The 19,068-nt window shown below is 39.6% G+C and overlaps 1 protein-coding gene across 7 annotated transcripts in view; it reads right to left on the bottom strand.

Annotated features, from left to right (window-relative positions):
- The window catches only part of LOC133510744 (uncharacterized), a 52,684-nt gene extending 33,977 nt beyond the window's left edge, over positions 1-18,707 (bottom strand). For 5 of the 7 annotated variants that reach the window (XR_009797705.1, XR_009797706.1, XR_009797707.1 and 2 more), the window contains exons 1-28: positions 18,600-18,707; positions 18,280-18,446; positions 18,131-18,201; positions 17,764-17,926; positions 16,497-16,634; positions 15,648-15,825; positions 15,390-15,523; positions 14,612-14,715; positions 14,205-14,370; positions 13,665-13,850; positions 13,401-13,553; positions 13,096-13,240; positions 10,550-10,708; positions 9,013-9,131; positions 8,708-8,917; positions 7,409-7,564; positions 7,128-7,312; positions 6,385-6,567; positions 6,182-6,273; positions 5,583-5,752; positions 5,262-5,415; positions 5,119-5,195; positions 3,574-3,754; positions 2,729-2,884; positions 2,223-2,356; positions 1,667-1,825; positions 1,249-1,432; positions 958-1,169 (exon numbers count right to left, since the gene is read on the bottom strand). Coding sequence is in view for 4 of the 7 variants with exons in the window: in XM_061839050.1 (XP_061695034.1) it covers positions 958-1,169; positions 1,249-1,432; positions 1,667-1,825; positions 2,223-2,356; positions 2,729-2,884; positions 3,574-3,754; positions 5,119-5,195; positions 5,262-5,415; positions 5,583-5,752; positions 6,182-6,273; positions 6,385-6,567; positions 7,128-7,312; positions 7,409-7,564; positions 8,708-8,917; positions 9,013-9,131; positions 10,550-10,708; positions 13,096-13,240; positions 13,401-13,553; positions 13,665-13,850; positions 14,205-14,370; positions 14,612-14,715; positions 15,390-15,523; positions 15,648-15,825; positions 16,497-16,634; positions 17,764-17,926; positions 18,131-18,201; positions 18,280-18,429 (4,119 nt within the window). In the remaining 3 variants the exon portion in view is untranslated. Of the gene's footprint in view, positions 1-957; positions 1,170-1,248; positions 1,433-1,666; positions 1,826-2,222; positions 2,357-2,728; positions 2,885-3,573; positions 3,755-5,118; positions 5,196-5,261; positions 5,416-5,582; positions 5,753-6,181; positions 6,274-6,384; positions 6,568-7,127; positions 7,313-7,408; positions 7,565-8,707; positions 8,918-9,012; positions 9,132-10,549; positions 10,709-13,095; positions 13,241-13,400; positions 13,554-13,664; positions 13,851-14,204; positions 14,371-14,611; positions 14,716-15,389; positions 15,524-15,647; positions 15,826-16,496; positions 16,635-16,712; positions 16,766-17,763; positions 17,927-18,130; positions 18,202-18,279; positions 18,447-18,599 lie in introns of those variants that run through there. The other 2 variants (XM_061839049.1, XM_061839051.1) reach the window with 2 other exon arrangements.
- Positions 18,708-19,068: the final 361 nt, after the last annotated feature.

Here is a 19,068-nt window from a genome sequence, read left to right on the forward strand (position 1 = left end):
AAAAAAACCTTATTTAATGTAATTTTTAATGACAATTATATGATTTTATTGCGCTTTATTTTGTGCAAAGCTAAGATAGGGAAGTTTGATTTATTACTGTAATTTCCGGACTATAAGCCGCGACTTTTGTCACATGCTTTCAACCCTGCAGTTTATGCAATGATGCGGCTACTAGCAGAAAAGGTAAGAGTGGGACAGGTGGACTATATGTGTCGAGGAAGACGCAGGTTTAATGTAACTTCAAGCTTTGTGCGTGAATAAAATTAGCATGAACAGACCCTCATCATGGAAAATGCAAGAAGAAATGCAGATGACGCAGCTTTCAAGTTAAAAGCAATCGAGCTGGCCAATAAAGAAGGAAACAGAGCTGCAGCATGTAAGCTTGGCATAAATGAATTGATGGTGAGACACTGAAAACGGCAGTGGGAATAACTGGAGCAATGTAAAAAGAATGAAAAAAAAAAGCTTTCAGAGGTAATAAAAGCAGGGACCCGAACTTCTTTGTAAATATCTCATGTTTCAATCTGCGCACATGCGCCTTTTTGAAAGGTGCGGCTTATGTACGTGTAAAATGGTTTTTCCTTTAAAAATGTACTGGGTGAGGTTTATAATTAGGTGCGGCTTATCGTCCAGAAATTATGGTAACTCTATTTTTTCGGTGTACTAATCCCTATATGTAGAGAAGATATGCACATATTTTAATCTTATGACATAATAATTTATTAGCTGGTGACCCTAGTGTGGATAAGCGGTACGGACAATGGATGGATGAATAATCGATTGTAAATTGTGGACCCCCTACTATGGCTCAGGGATCCCAGTTTGAGAACCACCAACCAGTTTTGATCCCAGTTTGAGAACCACCAACCAATTTTAGGAATAACTGAATCTGCCATAACATGCATTTCTATGAATGAAATCCTAAGGTTGATTAAAAAAAAAAAAAAAAAACATTACATGCAAGAATGTGACAGCTGGAGTGTGGAGCTTGAAACGGGCCTCCTTTTCCCGGCCCCTGTCCCTGTAGGAAGCCTCCAGGATGAGGTTGCGTACAGTCACCCATTTGTTGGCGGTCAGTTCAGAGTTGAGTTGCAGTGTGTGGCGATGGTGCTTACTCAGCTTGTGGGTAGTGTAAATGTACAGCCAAGGAGTGTCCATATTAAACGTTCCTGAGAAAGTCAAACGTTTCTCTCACTTTGTACGAACACATATCACATTCAGAGAGCTCGAGATGTCAGTGATCCTGACCTTCCCATTTCTTGTGTGGGGTGTCATGTTGAGGGCTTTTCCAGTGTAAACCGGCCACAAGTGGCGTCAAGTTGTTGTAGTTGATTTTAAGGTGAGTACTGCTCTCCGATCCGCGCTGTCTAAGGTAGGAGTGCATTAGCTGGGTGCGGTAATTTAAATCTTTTTCTGGAATCTGTAAATTAAACTGAAAAAAAATTTGGAATATTTCAGTTTTATATTCAGGAATTTCGCTTTGGTTACTTCAGAAAACAAACAAAAAACCCGCTAGCAAAATATAAATTTGTAAAAACAAACACAAATGTTTGAAAATATACACACCGTAGTTGCACAAATGTACAAATGATGCATTAGGTTTGGAACAAACATAACAGAAGAAAAATTTTAAATAAGAAAATATCAAAGTACAGGATTGGGTTACCTCTAGTGTGTAGCTTGTGTGGTTTTCTGTCGAGTGGTTTTTGAAGGACTGGCTCACAAGTAGTATGTGTTTGTTGTTGATCTCGTCCCAGTGTTTACCGTAGCTGATATCAACAGATGATTTTACCTGGCTTAGGCTTTCGTCATGCCGGAAGTGGATCTGACAAGAACATAAATCTGGAGGTTAATGTGAGGCCTGCTCTCTTGACCTACATTCGCAACCTAAATATTAATATCTGTTCAATTAAATTGTATTAATTTATTTTCAACAGTCTATTCTGTTTATTTTGCAGTGTTTCTATTGGCTGCACTGCTTCCAGTATATGTATGTGGATGTTTGTTATTTTTGTCCAATCAGAGTTCAGCTTCTATCTGTTGCCATCTTCCCAGAGCCTTCAGAATTAGTAGTCCTGACGCAAGTAAATTCGCCAAACAGTACCAGTGAGATGGCCCACAATGACATCAGTATGTTTTCCGTCCTCTGATTGAGTGGTCAGAGCAACCCTATTTCATATACTGAAATGTTTCTGGTTTTGTATTGTTATTAAAACAGTTACTTTGTGGTTTATAGGAGGCGTGTTGGAGCAGTAGAACTCGTGATCCGCTCTCATTGTGTACGTGAGGTTAGCGTGCCTCTCACTCTTCGCACTCTGCGATGTGTGGCACTCCCGATGCAGGCGCCGGGAGTCACCTGCGAAGGGGTCAAAGGACATGGCAATCTGTAATAATAATAATGTTGATACACGCTGCCAAAACTGCTAACTCCTACAGTATATTTTACAGAGTAAACAAGTAATAGGTAATACAAATGTGTTTCAGCTGAGGAAAACTTATTTCACCCTAAGGGATGAAGGAATTAGCTAGTAAGCATTAATCATTAAACAACTATGTTGGAAGATGTACAGTATGCTATACTGTATATTAGAACTTTCTGATCTGTGTTAAGCCAAGGCACTAATTTGATGTTGAAAAATTCTCCCAACTAACCGCTCAAAAAAATGGTGCAAAACGTGTATATGGTGTGATAAAGAACCATGTTGCAGGATGGTTTTCTAACACTCACCACCCAGACCATATTTGAGGCGAAGCGCAGAGCTCCACAGCATGCCTTTCTGCTCCACGAGTCCCAGCATTCTGCTTCCAACCACACCAGGTAAGAAAAGTTCTAAATCCAGAGAGTACTGCTTGCTTTGGCTGTCCCTCCTTCGCTCCAGAGCCACTACAGACAAACATTTGGTTTCAGTCTATTGTGATCAGAAACATGACCCATTTACTTGCCAAAACTATAAAAAGTAAAAAGATAAATACATCCAAATGTAGAATAAACGGGTTGTTCCAGAATTGGTCATTTTCTGTTCCCACGCACATAGATAGATAGATAGATAGATAGATAGATAGATAGACTAATATTAAATTAATAAGAAGTATGTCCATCCATCCATCTATTTTCTTAGCCGCTTATCCTCACAAGGGTTCCTGGAGCCTATCCCAGATGTCAACGGGCAAGAGGCGGGGTATACCCTGAACTGGTTGCCAGCCAATCGCAGGCCACATGCAGACAAACAGCCGTACTCACAATCACACCTAGGGACAATTTAGAGTGTCCAATTATTGTTGCATGTTTTTGGGATGTGGGAGGAAACCGGAGTGCCTGGAGAAAACCCACACAGGCACGGGGACAACATGCAAACTCCATACAGTTGGGGCCGGGATTGAACCCGACTTCAGAACTGTGAGGCCAACAGTTTTCAGCTGATCCACTGTGCTGCCTGGTTGAGCTAGATGAATAAAATTTAATACAGTCATTGATTTTTTTTTTTTATTGGAGGATGTGAATAAAATGCCTTGAAATTTTTCTCCAATTTTGTATCATCCATAAACCCTAATAAGGTCCTGCCTGTTTTATACCTGAAAGCGATGCAGGTACTCTAAACACATTCTTCACTGTGGCAGAAAAGCTCATCTTTCTACCCATTCCACAGGTAACGTTGGCAGAGAGGATGATGGGATTTCTATTTGTAGGCATTTTGGCTTCAAAGTGATAGCGTGTCCTGAGCTCTGAGATGAGTGTCTGCTTATCCACCAAACCCTTGAGTGGAGAAAATATAAAATACACTCATTGGCCAGAACATGAAAAGGACTTGCCCCAAATAAGTGAAATCCTAAACAAAACCTGTTTGAAATATTGTGTCTTCTTTACAGGCATAACCAATAATACAGGATGTCATACAGACATATTAGTTTAGAATAGAGAAAAGCCTTCCAAATATCTGCAAATCTTATAATATACAGTACTGTATAATATCTCTCTCTGACTGTGTAATAATGGTGCATACTGCTTCTGTGAAGCCACAACTTTAAGACACTGTGTCAGATCTCATTTGATTGTATGGATCATTTGATGTTTGTTAACAATGGGCACTAAAATACCTCCGGGTGGCAGAAAAGTGATTAGCAACCACTGATCTGAACTTGAATGACAACATAAACTCATGTTTTGGGGTTGCGCAGACAAATATACCCCCAAAAGGTTTGTGATTTTTCAGACTCTCTTGAGAAAAAAAAAATCTAAATCAGTCCCATGGAACCATAAATCGAGCTGATATGGTAAATATGTGGAACGAGAAGACGGCAAGACTTCCTGGTGGTATAGTGGCCACTTCCACAGGGACAGAGAGAGAACTGCGTCTCCAAGTTTGGGTTTATGGAAGGCATTTTCTCACAGATAAACAGTATAGGAAACATTCGGTTACGTTGTTTTTGAGTAATTTAGCCAAGCATAATGGTGAGCAGTCATCAAAAGACCACGTCTGAACAACTACCGTATTTTCCACACTATAAGGCGCACCTAAAAGCCTTGAATATTCTCAAAAGCCGATGGTGCGCCTTATAATCTGGTGCACCTTATAGATGGATCAATATTGGGCCTTTAGTGTAACTCCATCTAATGGATGCATCACGTAACCCCAGCCTCTACTGTAGAGTCTATTCTATGCGGCTTATATATGAAAAAGTTTTAATATAGGCCATGCATTGAAGGTGCGCCTTATAATGCTCTGCATCTTATAGTGTGGAAAATACGGTAATCAAAGCAATAGAAAAAAAATCCATTAATTAGCTATGTTAACTATATCTAAATTTCCAAGTTGTCTATTTGTTCATCCACTTCTCAAATTATGGTCTGTCTTCCTTTTAACATCTTTTTGACTGACACTTCACACATTCAAACTACGGCAATAGAGAAGAAGGCAAAAATCTTCATTCAAGCCATTTCCCTGTACCTCAGTGGACAGTGACATGTAAGATTTTGTTTACAACTGGTGCTACTTGAGAATACTTCACTTTTTGCCATCTGGAAGTACGTGAGACGTCAAGGGAAAACGTCTCATAGGTGTGACTTTTAGTAATAAAGTGAATCCTTTAGAAAAATACAGAATATGTTAGAAAACTTACCATAACATAATAATGAACCCCATCAACAGTCAGCTCAAGTTTTGCACTCTTTATACTGTTCTCTTGTTCAAGCTGCCCTGAGAAATCAAAATATTTTATGTATTAGGAAAAAAAAAATCTCATGAATGTGGCGTCAAACTAACCTTGTAGGAGGATACTTTTTAGAGGATGAGATACTCTAAGCAGAAATCTGTGAGGGTTGAACGCTAGGTCAAGTGACATGTCCCTGGGGATAGATGACTTTGGAGTAGCCAGAAGGAAGTGGACAGACGCCTCACTTGGAAACCATCTATCTACCTGAGGCCAAAGATGGGGTGGAAGCATTTAATAGTCTGAAACCAGATCAAGTTACTATAACCTTGGTAGCCCTAAAAATAATTAAAAGACGATGTGGAGCTCTCACAGAGATATATCAAAACAGAAAGAACAGAAAATCATCACAAGCATTGTTAAATATATAGTACCAGTGAATCCATTGAGTAGGCAGCTTCAAGCAAGTAGTAATGGAGACCTCTGTCCAGTTTCAGCAGCCTAACGGAGAGGTGGGTGGGACCTGAGGGCGGGAGCGAGATGCTCCCAGAAGCTAGTGGATAGGATGCATTGGCACATAATTGCCACCCGACCATCTTGGACCCTGCGAAGAAAGATTCTCGAAGTATCATTGGAAGACCAACTGGAATTGTGTGTAACTGTCATAATAATCAGTCGGTGACTCAAACATGCACGTTGAGCGATTTGATGCATCAACACGATGTGACAAAAAAAAAAACTTCAGCCTCAGCACACTATATTATATTGTAGTTTATCACTTTTAAGAAATTATAAAAACAGCGTGACTGTTAAGGAAAAAGGGAGTTGGATCAAAGAGTGGAACTGAGTGAGATTAAATGATAAAATGTGGATATTTTGAGTTGATGTAAATGGATACATTTCTCTCATCATCCTTGCTGTTTCTGAAATTAATGGCCGTTCATATTCATGACAAAAAGGAGGTAAATGTGAGCATATCTATCAGTTATTTACAGTTCAGTTTCTAAGTGTACATAGAATGAATATATCTTACAGGTCTTTGGTGTGCAGGCAGTCTCCTGGATGGAACTATTTGGACCTTTAATCTCCTCCCTGTGATCACCACTCAGTTGAAATACTCGGGAGCTGATTGACAAACGCAATTGTGGTTGCAGAGATATAAGAGCGTAAAAATAACAACACACCTTTGTCCACCCTTATCCGAAAAAATTCCCTTAACAGAGAATGTGCACTGACCTCAGAGACACAATGTCCATGGCATCCTCTGGAGTGTTAAGTGTGACCCTGAGATCTTGGCCCTCCTGCATGTGGACACTCCCATCCAGACTGGTGGAGCTCACTAGTTCAGACATCCACTCTACAGCAGCATGACCCAGGGTGCCATCAACCCCCATTCTGGCTTTCAGGCCTACATAAGCACTGGGAAAAAAGACACAGACAGCCATAGGTATTGTTAAGTTGGCCAGTGTGTATGGGGAGCTGTTTGAGCATTTTATTCAATGTCCTTGATAAGCACCTGAAAGTCCATGTACGACGATTAAGCATATTAGTAGAACGGCTGCCTTACAGCTGAAACTAGATATTATTAGTGAGTTACTTACATAGACTTTTACCATGATATTTAAGGATATCTTGACGACTAACTCAAGTCGTGGATTGACAAGTCACAAGATTCAACACATTAATAGAATGACTATGTATATTACTGGTGACATTTATTTCCACTATTGTCTCACTTTTCTGCACAGAACAAACTTTGGCATACTAATTGGACAACTACATATTACTAGTGAAGCATAAGTACAAGTCAGCATTTTGATGCTGTTGGCAGGAACCAGCAAGTGTGTGTGACACATGCCTTAAAAAAAACTGACGTAATTGTCTTACTGGCAAGGACAATGAGTGTACTTATACATAGACCGTAAACTATCAAGGACATTGAATAAATATTCAAAGGCTGTCCCTCAATGTCTAGTTACTTGGGTTTAATGTAACCAGCAAGTGAGAAGTGAGATGCATCTCTGTAGTTGATGTTTCCTTTGACCCGGAGTGAAAGAAATGAAGTCATATTAGTGGCTATTTTCACAGGTAAGCCAGACAAGGAGGGCAGAACCAACTCATCTGTGAAGAGCACAGCCCTGTGGTTCAACTGAACCTCATGACCCTGGAAAAGAAAGATGACATAAGGGATGGTCTGGCCCGAAAAAAAAAAAACGAAAACACTAAAGATGGTGATAATCGAGAGAAACTACCCGCACACCTTGAGTAATTTGATACCTAGTCCTGCTGCGCTAAGTGACATTTGGTTGATTTGAGCATAGAGATTGTCACATGTCAACACACTAAGCTCATTGCCAAACACTTTCACACCAACCCAACACTTCAGGCCATCTTCCATTTTTTTCCTTGTCATTAACTGGAACACACAAAAACAAACGCATGTTGTACACACATTATATTCAACAATGGGTATGTAATCGTGTGTATAATCTAACCAAATCACACCGAGAGGGATATCAAATACTGTACATACACTACTGTGTTTACAGAATTTGGATTCCCAACCTTTATCGAGGCAAGGCACATATTTTGCTTTAGAAAAATCTCACAGGACACCACCAAACAAAAATATCATTAAAGATATACAGTCCAATTAAATATTGATGATCTCATCTTAAATTTTGCACAAACATTCTTAGTCGCTGTGAAATGCAGGAATATTTTTTTAGAACACAATAGGCAGTGTTGTAGGGATAGCACCAGGTGGATTAACAGGTTCATTGTAGTTTCTGCCATGTAGTGGAAAAACATTAACGTAAATGTTCAGCCTGTCACTGTATATCCCTGGCTAGATAGATGAACAAAGTTAAATTATTTTTCATGAAAGAAAAATAATTTTCAGACAAATTTCATTGAAATTGGATAATATTCTATGGTACAGTATATCTTGTGATTTCTTACAGTGGTTGAGAATCACTATTTTAGCTATGCCAAATGTGGAAAAATGCCAGAAACATCTTTAGATAAAGATGCATAATTATACTACACTACTGCAAGCAACAATACAGTAAAACCCCAGCAGGTTCACATTTTGGAATTCACAAATCCATGTCTCTGTGAAGTGAGTCCTTATGTGAATTTTTAGCAAAAAAATTCATTCACTCATGAGGTGAGGAGCTTTGGTTTGACAAAAAATAAGCCTTTGCTTCCATCTTGTGGTATCTCAACCTTTTTAGGTGGTGTCAATTACGCATAGATTTTCACTAATCCTATTGTTTACATTAGTTCCTCTCAAAACTGTACATTATTAATTTGAATGTTTATATACCACATTTTAAAAGCTCTTGCATTAGCTCAAACAGATGTACTCATTTCAGGTGAGACTGAATGAGTGCGTATCCATTGCCAAAAAAAAAAAAACAATCAATAATTAAACAAGAACATGCTGTCTTGTTATAGTCTTTTCCAAATGAACACGTGCAACTCTGCTGGACTGTACATTTCAGAGCATGTACTGTACACTCCTCTGATAAGACTCCACCCTATGCTATGACCTTACCAACGCCCTGGCCTGCTTCAGATAACTGTTGGAGCTGGATAAACACGAGTCTTTCCCTCCTATACGGTCTTCATTTATTTTTCGTCTCGTCTTCGTTGCCTCTTTGGATCCCGAGTGATCTGAGGAAGTCGAGGCTCCAGTTCTGGAGGGATTAAAATGACCTAAAATGCTCTTCACAAGTGGTTCAGCATTCTCAATGTGAAGATCCACCTAGAACACCAATTATGGAAATAAATTTTGGACCCAGCGTGACAGTAGTCCCTTTTAAAAAGAGAGTACAGTAAAAAAAAAAAAAAGCCACTCACTTCTAAAAGGTTGCTGGCTCTACCATGAAAATACAGCGTCAGGTTGACGGAGACACGGCTTGGAAGAAATGATTTGGGGGAGAAAATGACAGTTGTTTCCACATTTGTCATTCCCATGCCTGAAATATTCAAAATCAGAAAGTGTGTGATTCTTGCAGTAGCTACAGTATAACAAAATACAAGAACAAAGAAGGGGATGTTGGATTATTATCAAGACTCCCATAATATTTGTTGCATTAATTTAGCATTATTCCCTAAACTGGGTAGATTCAATTGTTTATTCTTCATTATTGTTAATTCATCTCATTAGATAATTGTTAGTTATTTGTGGAAAATTTTAAAAGAGTAAAATAATTTTTAAAAAATGCATGTACTGTACATTTAATGATTCAATTTTACTAAATGCAGCATGGTGAAGTAACTGGTTAGAGCATTGGCCTCACATTTCAGAGGACTGGAGTTCAAATCCTGGCCCCGCCTGTGTGGAGTTTGCAGGTTCTCCGGGCACTACAGTTTCCTCCCACATCTCAAAAAAAAACATGCATTCATTGGCGACTAAATTGCTCTTAGGTGTGATTCTGGTTATCACTGTTGTACCTCGATGTGCCCTGCGATTGGCTGGCAACCAGTGCAATATCAACTCACTGATAGGTGGGATTGGCTTCAGCACTCCCGTGACCCTTGTGAGGATAAGCGGCTCATAAAATGGATGGATGGATGCATGGATTCATTCTGTACCACTTAACCTCACAAGGGTCGCCGCTGTGCTGGACCCTACCCCAGCTGTCATTGGGCAAGAGGCGGTGTGCACGCTGCACTAGTCGCCAGCCAAACACAAGCCACATATAAACAAACAACCATTCGTACTTACATTCCCACCTACGGGCAATATAGAGTCTTCAATTAACTTAGCATGCATGTTTTGAGGATGCGGGATGAAACTGGCGAGGATGGAATTGAACATGGGTCCTCAGAACTGTGCTGCAAATGTGCTAACTAGTCGTCCACCATGCTGACAGATTTTAAGATATGGTATAAAACATAAAACATGCAAATTAAATACATGAAAAGAAAATACATACAAAATAAAAACATTGTGATTTAGTGATAGGTCAACATTTTTATTGGAAATAAAACATGAATAATTTTTTTTTAAATTAAACACATTATGCAACTTTGCATTGTCCTAAATAATTGGTCAAATAATTATTCACACTACTGTATATACATAATTTAATTAAAATGAGAATAACCATTTTCATTTTAAAAATTAAATACACTGATATAAAACACAAATACAGTGTAGCAATATAAATACAGTACTTAAATAATGCATTGACTTATTTAAAATAAATTATCTTACATATTTTCAAGACACATTTTAATCCCTTCTTTTTTTTTTTTTTTTACCTTATTTACAAATGACCTGGCCCGTTTGTCCATTTTAAATATCAAATGTGGCACTACATCATAAAACCCTGCCGATCCCTGTCGTTAGGTCATTTTTAATAAACATTTGCAGAAGTACCAGTCTTACCATTTGTGGCCGTGTAGTCTGAATAGGAAGAGTATTTTAAAAAATCTGCTTCAAAATCTCTGCTGATTATGTCATCAGGCAGAGAATCGACGAGGCTCTGCTTCATGGGGTCTTCGCTCCTCAATATATTAGTTAGGTGACTCCATACGAATGAGCCCACTAAACGCACGGAAGCACAAAATCAATTCAAAAGATTTTTTAAAATGAAATAAAATGTTTATTGTCTCATACAAGTGGATAAACAAGAGTTAAAATCCCAGTAAAACAGTCTTGCTTGGCACCCCCATATTGTGTACTTTGTTTAAATGTGTTACTAATTTTCGTGAGCCAGTCCATCATATTTCACATTCTATCTTAGCATGAAGCTAGCATACCTTCATTAGATAATATGATATGGTGTGGATCAACATTTTTGGTGTTTAAAGGGCTACTGTCATGAAATGGATGCTTTTTAGTATGTTATTAATGAAAATACGTCAGCCAATATGGGCCCATGCGTTTTTTCACCACAAAACATGATTTTGACGTATACAGCTTTTTGGAACTCCCACCATGAAAATCCTCTCGAGGGATTTGTTTTCGAGAAGAAGCAGGAAGTGATGTACAGGACAGCGGCGCCCCGAAGTGGACTCGTTCATTTCCATTAGTTTTGTTCCCTCGTGTTAGCCAAAATGCTGGCTCATTGCATTGCTGGACATTGCTTGAACACTCGGGAGAATGGATTTACCCTTCATAAGTTTGCAAGAGACCGGGTTCGTTGTGAAAAATGGATTGCACGGGTGCAGAGGACGAGAGCTTCGTGGGTTCCAAATAACAGGTAGGTGTGTATACAGCTACTAAAAAAAATAATAGTTTGGGGCGGACCACGTAATCGGTCTCTCATAACGTAACAAAAGATCCATGTACGAAATATGTCAATGCGTGCATCGGACGGCGTCGGCCTGCTGTGCGGACGGCGGCGAATCTGAAGAACCCAGCCAAGAATGCCTCACTCAGCCGCATGCGTGCAGTAAAGCGCCCCGGCTTGACGGTGTTCATCGCGTACTGCGGCGCCAATGAATAACCACCTAAAAGCAGCATGGCTCTGCTCCATTATATGCCACCAAGGCGCTGAAAATCACCCAGACTGGCTGAGGCGCTGCGTTCGGCAGTCACTGCTTCTGTGAAGGCTGCGCGTCGGGTTTTGCAGATGGGGGCAGCTCTAAAGAACCCAGCCAAGAATGCCTCACTCAGCTGCGTGCGCGTAGTCAAGCGCCCCAGCTCGAGTGTGTTGTTCATCGTGTACTGCGGCGTCTATGAACAACCCCCTAAAGCAGCACCGCTCGGCTCCGTCATAAACCACACCGGCCGGTTGTGATGAGCCGTGATGGCTCATCTCCGCCGCGGAAGTGGACGGGGAAGCGGTTTGGCCATGCTCGCATATCATCTGAATATGACTCAAAACAATAGTGTAATATTGCCCCGAGGGCTCGAAACAATAGTGTAATATTGCCCCGATAACTTCACTCAGTTGTGTGGTGTTCTCCGTTTCGAAAAGAGCTTCCGTGTCAGAAGTGGGGCTTTTGGCTCCCATAGTTAGGGTGAACCGCGTGTTTTCATTCGCGAATGTCCGGGTGACATCACGGACAGAGGATGCAGCCAATATGGCGACCACTTGGATATCGTAGAATGACACTTCTACAACTTTGCGCATGGATGACGCACTCTCCGCTCACATTTATTTTTTCGTATAGACATTGAAGTGAATAATGTTATATGTATTTTTCATTACAATATCTATTTTAGAATGTTTATAGGGATAACAAAGGGCTTTAAACACTAAAAACAACTATTTCGTTGTATGTGTCAGTTTTTTTGCAAAACCAAAAGGAAGGGACAAATAAACAGCTTGAACCAAGTATGCTTTGCCTCTTATTTGGAGGTAAAAGCGATGGTATAAGTTAGTTAGAGTGAGAACAGATTTTAAGTGATACTATTAAAAGTGTGTTTTAATAAGTCTAAATGTGTTAAAATTGTGTAGGACGGGTAAAACTATTATAAAAATATGTATTTGGTTTCGCTTTCCCAGGGTTGTCAATTTTTTGTCGGGAGCCATATTGTAGTTACGATTTCCCTTAGAGGGCCTTTATGATGTGAAACCATAAAAATATTGAATTACCTCGTCATCATATTTGCATCAATTCATGAACAAGTTTTGGAATCAGAAATCAAGGGTAAGGGCTTTTTCAACTATTGTTCACGGTTGATAATATAAGACAAAAATGCTTGTAGTACCTCAATTTTATCATTTATGGTAAATGACAATTAGAAATTTTGAACCATGGATGATGACATGCTAGATTTGCCTAAAATTGCAAAAAATCACGTAGCGCAACGGATCTGGCCCCGGGGCCTTAAGTTTAACACCAGTGCTCTATACCATTGATGTTCACGTCCGAAGTTTATCCCTTGTGATAAAAAGGGTTTCACTGTATAGCCACTAAGTCTTGAAAAAAAGCAACAAATTTTCTACAGGCAAATCAAATGAGCATTTATCAGCTACTGACCTTGGCTGGATTTTTCATATCTTAGGGTCACCTTCACCGCTTCAAAGACATCCTGATCCGGGCAGTGCATGAGCTCCTGGTATGCCGCAATTCTGACCTCCAGAGCCTCCAGGGAGGAGCTGTACAGCTGCAACAACAAAGTCCTCTGGAAGAAGGAAACTGCTGTCAGTCAATCGTGTCATACTCCTGCTAACCTCCTCACCTCTTCACCTTGACCAGTCATGAAGCATGGATTTAGATAATTACACTCTCCCAAATGTGTGTAAAATGTGAAATCGTTCCGCAGCAGTGTCACATTTACTCACATTAGCTGAGCAATCAAAGCGTCTGAAGGCTTTTATGGCGACTAGTCGCAACTCCAAAGGTACTGAGTGGTCGAGTCCATAGTGATTTAACAGCGGGATGAAAGTTGAAGCTGCCAGGCCCATGTTGCCCACGGCTTTCATTGCATAAGTAAGCTGTTTGATAAAATGGGATTGTTTCGAGTTTTTAGAATAAAATACATACTTTTTTACATTTAGGTTTATTTTTTATATACACCTGAATTTCCTATTCATCATTTATTTTACCTCTTTTACTTTGGTGGGAGTTTGTGCTTCACAGCCTTCCTTCAAGGGTACTTCTAGTGTCTGTATGAAGGTCTGGACCTCAGGAAGGTCAATGCAGGGAGTAGTGGACTGATGGCATAGTTGATGGATCAGAGAGGATCCAACCAACAGAGCATTGTCTCTCAACTCTTGGACATCTAATAAAGTCTTTCACAAACAGCAGAGTTTCAATGCTTTCATTCCTTTAAAATGGTACTATTTCCAAAGATGTGAACTATATGGACAAAAGTATTGAGATTTTCTCCTAATCAATTAATAAATCACAGATTTTTTAAAAAAAATCATTGATTCTTCCTGATGAGGTTAAAACAGATTTTGAGTGTGTGTCAAATTTTCCTCTGTAAAAAATGGACAGAGTCCACACATACACAAGCTGATTTCTCTACAAAGTGGCTCCACTGGTGTATTACAAGTATCACAAGACTTTGTACATGTAGTTCATTATCTTGACTAAAAATCAGAAGCTGTGATTCACAGTTGATGCCATGCAGAAGGTCCTACATTGAGGGAGTGTATGATCTGTCGTGATGGATTAGGGATGAGGGCGATGGTAGTGAGAAAAGAATGAGTCTGTTCATCCTCCAGTTCTTTCCCCTTCATTAGGTCGGTCAGTAGTATGATGCAGTTTTCTGAGCCACAAGCAGGTAATACATCCAACAAGGGTTGCCTGTCCCAACAGTGAAAGGAAATTAGTGTCTATGTGGAATGTGGGGTTCACTTCAAGTGGACAGTTTTACTCAAATTAGAGCATGAAATATATTTTACATAATGGTTAGATTGAGAGTAGGTTACTGATCAACTGGCCATACAAAGGCTTATTCAAGCATCCATGTAGATACAGTGTCTTTAAGAGTCAGACATGTTATGATATAATGATGCTATGCAAAAGGAACACTGAACGGACTGACCAGTCATTGCGGCACTTGAAAGACATTTCTTGCCAAAGTGTCTTGAGCTGCGGTAGAGTCAGCTCTCGAAGCTGAAAAGCCAACTGAAGAAACCAATGTGACACCTACAAGTGGAAAATAAAATCACTAATAAAATCCTGTAAGGTTTCTAGGATGGCACACAAAATTGTACATACTTGCACTACTCAAAAAAAGTTTGGAATGTTAGGGATAAATTTGAAATGCAGCAGAAGCTTGACAGGTAAACTTGATTTGACCTTCTCTAAACTCTTGAAAGCACAAGTCCAATTGATCAATGCTTCAGTACTTCTTAAAAATGGTGTTTGTTTGCTCAATGGAAACTTCCAAGGATGCCCAATTTTTAATCGCCCCTTCCCTCTGAGAAGATCCTGTTTGAAGGATCGCAATGGCAAGGTACTGTTGCTCAATAGTTAGGTGTCATCTTGGTCTCAGGATGTAATAGCATGATGAAAAGGACACTTGAAAAACCAAGTGTAAGTCAACCAAGAAACTGGTCGATTCATGGTTGTGAATTTTGCCATTCTGCTACTTGTGAGACAAGAACTTGTTAAAAAAGTACTTCATCATTGGACAGTTGGAGATATGTATTCAAAGGCTTTGGAAAGGTCATATTAAGCTCATCTGTAAAAGTTGGAGAGAATTTCAAATTCATCCCAATATTTTGCGCAAATGCCCAATACTGCACCCTGATTTATTTATTTGTTTTGAGAAGCTTAATTCTCAGGTCCCTCTGACACCTTTTCCATATTAAGCCTACCTCTTGTGGTCGTGATGTGACACTACACAACATCTGGATACTTTGACTGACTTGAGGAATGAAAATGTTTGAAGGTTTTGCAGCTCCTTCGTCCTCAAACGGCAGATCGGTTTGTGTCCAAAAACCTAAAAAATCTGCCAGAGTCAGAACTTAATGTACACCATATAGTTGATGGTTTTATAACATCATGTCTGTTGTGTCATTTCCATTTGACATGGTGCAAGAAGTGAATTAATTTCCCCTCTAAAATCCACTTACCTAGTCCCGCAACAGTGCCAGGCTGGGCTCTGAGCAGCAGCAAAGTTGACTCGGTTTGCGTCTTCACCTGCCCTGAGGTCTTGGACCATGTTGCTATGGATAAAGTTTCGGTACAGTTGACCTCTTCCATAACTGCAGAGCCATAGGTCTGAACGCAGCGTAGCTCTGATTGCACTGACTGTTGACAGGGCAAAAAAAAAAATGGGGTTCATTGCTCCTTTGATACTAACCAAATACATTTATTCAGGATTTTTTTGCTAGCTCAAATTGAGGCACAGACTGTAGTATTCTGATCACATACACAACAAACGTTTTCTGTTTTGTGTATTTCATTTTATGTTATTGGTCTTTAATGTTTTCAATTTTTAAAATCATACGTGGTGTGTCAGATAAGGGTAGAGGTGAGAGTAGAGTAGGGAGGTTGCTCCAGCATAGGGACATTCATTTCGGCGAGGAAGTGTCATGTGCTCAGAGCATTGTAAAAACTGAATGAAACAAAAGCTGCAAACTCTCAAAAACTTGGAATTTTTCTGACATTAGTCTGGGAACTTTTCAGACACATCTTAGGTAACATGCTACAATACATCTTATATTCAATGGTTTTAGGTGGGACCTCCAACTGTTTCAGTACAGTAACGCATAATACTGCAAGTCTGAAATGACACCCAACTTGTAGTGCAACGCTGGTCAGATACATTTCATGATATCAAACATTTTAGCGATAGAGGTGGCCCAAAATTAGGCAGAGGCAGCCTCCCCTAAATTTTATATGCGGGAAAAAAACAGATCTTTATTGAAACGTAAACACTGTATTTTCTTTCCAGAAGGGGACCCTGAGAATTGACTCACCGTGTCTCCAGTTACAGCAACAGAATGGGTGAAGAAATGTGCCAGCCTCAATTGTTGACACTGATTCAGAAACCTGGTTTTCAACAGTAATCGTTCTCGCCTCTCATACAAGCTGGTACATGTACCATGCACATCGGTCTGAAGAAAAAGTAATATACCAAAGTCAGATCAACATGAATATATTATCAGTAAACACTATACTAGGTATACTTGCACCATATAATGAGGTCCAATACAAGGGCTGCATCAAAACAATGTCTTTATCTGTTTTGCTACATGATGAAATTGTGCTGTCAGAGTTAAAGAGAGAACAAAGGCATAGTCCAGACATGCATGATGTTACAAAGCATCAATGATATTTTTCTAGTTCATTGTACAGAACAGATTTTAGTCTGTCATTCAGGTATGTGTGTAGCCTACTTCAGCATCTGGCAAAACAGGTCTAAGCACTTCCTCCTTGTTTGGATGAATGGTCAAGGAGACCAGATTAAAGCAACTGTAGGAACTTTAACTCAAAAGTTAACTTCCAGCAATGTATTTTTTTTTAACAAGGGTTGTCACCACAGAGCCACCCATGATGATAATATTCAATGTTTAGGCTTCATTTGTGTTCACATATCATACTTGTACAAGTAAATGATATACAAGTATGAAACTTTTGTCCAAAGACACTAGCTATAAAAACAAAACTGTAGCAAGTTCAGTTTGAAACAATCACGTAAACAAACTGTAATCATGCTATTTAGCAAAGCATACACAGAAAGTATATCAGGTTTTACTGAATTTTTCACGTGATATTTCTCATATAGCGGAATTTCTTAATTTATAGAAACTGGACTTTACAACAGATGAGAGTTTTTTTGCCCAGGTTAAGATGAGCGTGTAAAGCAAAACTTGGATATTTTGCGTGCGGTTTAACATTGGGGGCAAAGAGACTAAGGTTGCTAGAAATAAAGCGGATCGATGGACTATTGTTTAAATCAGAAGCCAGATTTTTTTAAAAAGTGTTTATTATTTTTAATTTATATTCAAAGAGGGATTGATAACGAAAGCATCAGTAATATCTCACATTTATGAAAAGTGAAGACAATTTGCAATTATGGTATTTCAACAAGAAACATGAAGTTGACCAACACGATTCTTTTTCACGGTCTGCATAAAGTGATGTGGCAGGCTGGATCTGCTCCCCAGATCTTGAGTTTGATACATGTTGTCTCCGGTGTCAAGAGCAACGCTGAGATCATAAAACATCATCATGAAGCCTCACCTCCATTTCTGAACGCTTCGTGGCTGTGTGGGAGGTCTGGAGCATGCTCAGAAGAGCCCTTTTAATGTTCAACGTCCACACCTGCTCTCCCTCCTGGATACACAGGCCAAAGATCTTTCCCCCCTGGAGGGAAAACTTCACTGGCATTCTCTCCAGCGACTCCCTGGGAAACAAAAACACCAGATGAGCTCGCTGAGACCCCAGAACAGACACAAGGGCAGCAACTATCACATTCATTTAAAAAAAAAAAAAAAAACAACACAAACATTCAAAATTGGTCTGGGCCTTAACTTGTGGTAAGCATAGATAAAAGCACATTAACTGATGACATTATGCATAATCATATATATTTTATGGATTACATTACCTCAAACTTTTTAAGTTAGGCACAGAGTGTTCTTTTTGATGGGAAAGATGCTTCATCTGTGGATTTCTTATCTGTGACACAATTCCACTTTATAAGTGCACAACAATTGCAGATTATTATTTATCTTACAGAAACAGACGGAATCTAACCTGCATCATTAGATGACACTTGGAGACAACATCAATATCAACCACACAGTCCAGTATTAATCCATTTCTCCCGGGGTTCAATCCGTGCAGTAATGTGGTGATTGCGGTTCTATACCTGTAAGTATACCTCACCCCTTTCTGATAGGACATGTCAGCGGTAGGAAATGCTAAGGACATGCAGGAATAAAAACATTATTGGTGAGATTTAAAGGGAATTTTTTCTTCTTGTATAGAAAAGTGAAAAAATTTACTTATATACATTTTTTCCCTGGAAAAGTATTCAAATATCATATGAACAAACTCCCATCAAAATTCCTCACCTGCACAACTCGAATCACAGAGATCAGAATTTGACTGAAGGCAATCAGCTCCTGCAAAGAAACACAAAAGAAAATCTAGCTTGCTTCCACCCTCAACACTCACATAACCTCTCATTTTGTGAGGTCAAAATACTCACATACAGTCAGAATAATAGATCAAAACTTGAACTCACCACAGAGGAGACAAATAAGTGCAACATGCAGACAGTAAAGCCACGGCATAGCCATTGCAGCCCCAACTCAAGGCAGGTCCTCCTGCCTCAGAGGCTCCACATGAAAGTGAGATGAAAACGAAGCACTGTTCCCCACCACTGAAAGACCACACTTGTATGAGGGTCTCCACTGTGATCCACGCTGCTCGCAGCAACCAATCAGGAAATACCTTCCAAGCCAGAGCTACAAATACACTCTGGACCAATCATTTCACACAACCACTGGCACCTAAACGCTGCTGACCATATGGCCCTTA

The sequence above is a fragment of the Syngnathoides biaculeatus genome, chromosome 13, assembly GCF_019802595.1.
Source record: "Syngnathoides biaculeatus isolate LvHL_M chromosome 13, ASM1980259v1, whole genome shotgun sequence".
Taxonomy (NCBI): Eukaryota; Metazoa; Chordata; class Actinopteri; order Syngnathiformes; family Syngnathidae; genus Syngnathoides; species Syngnathoides biaculeatus.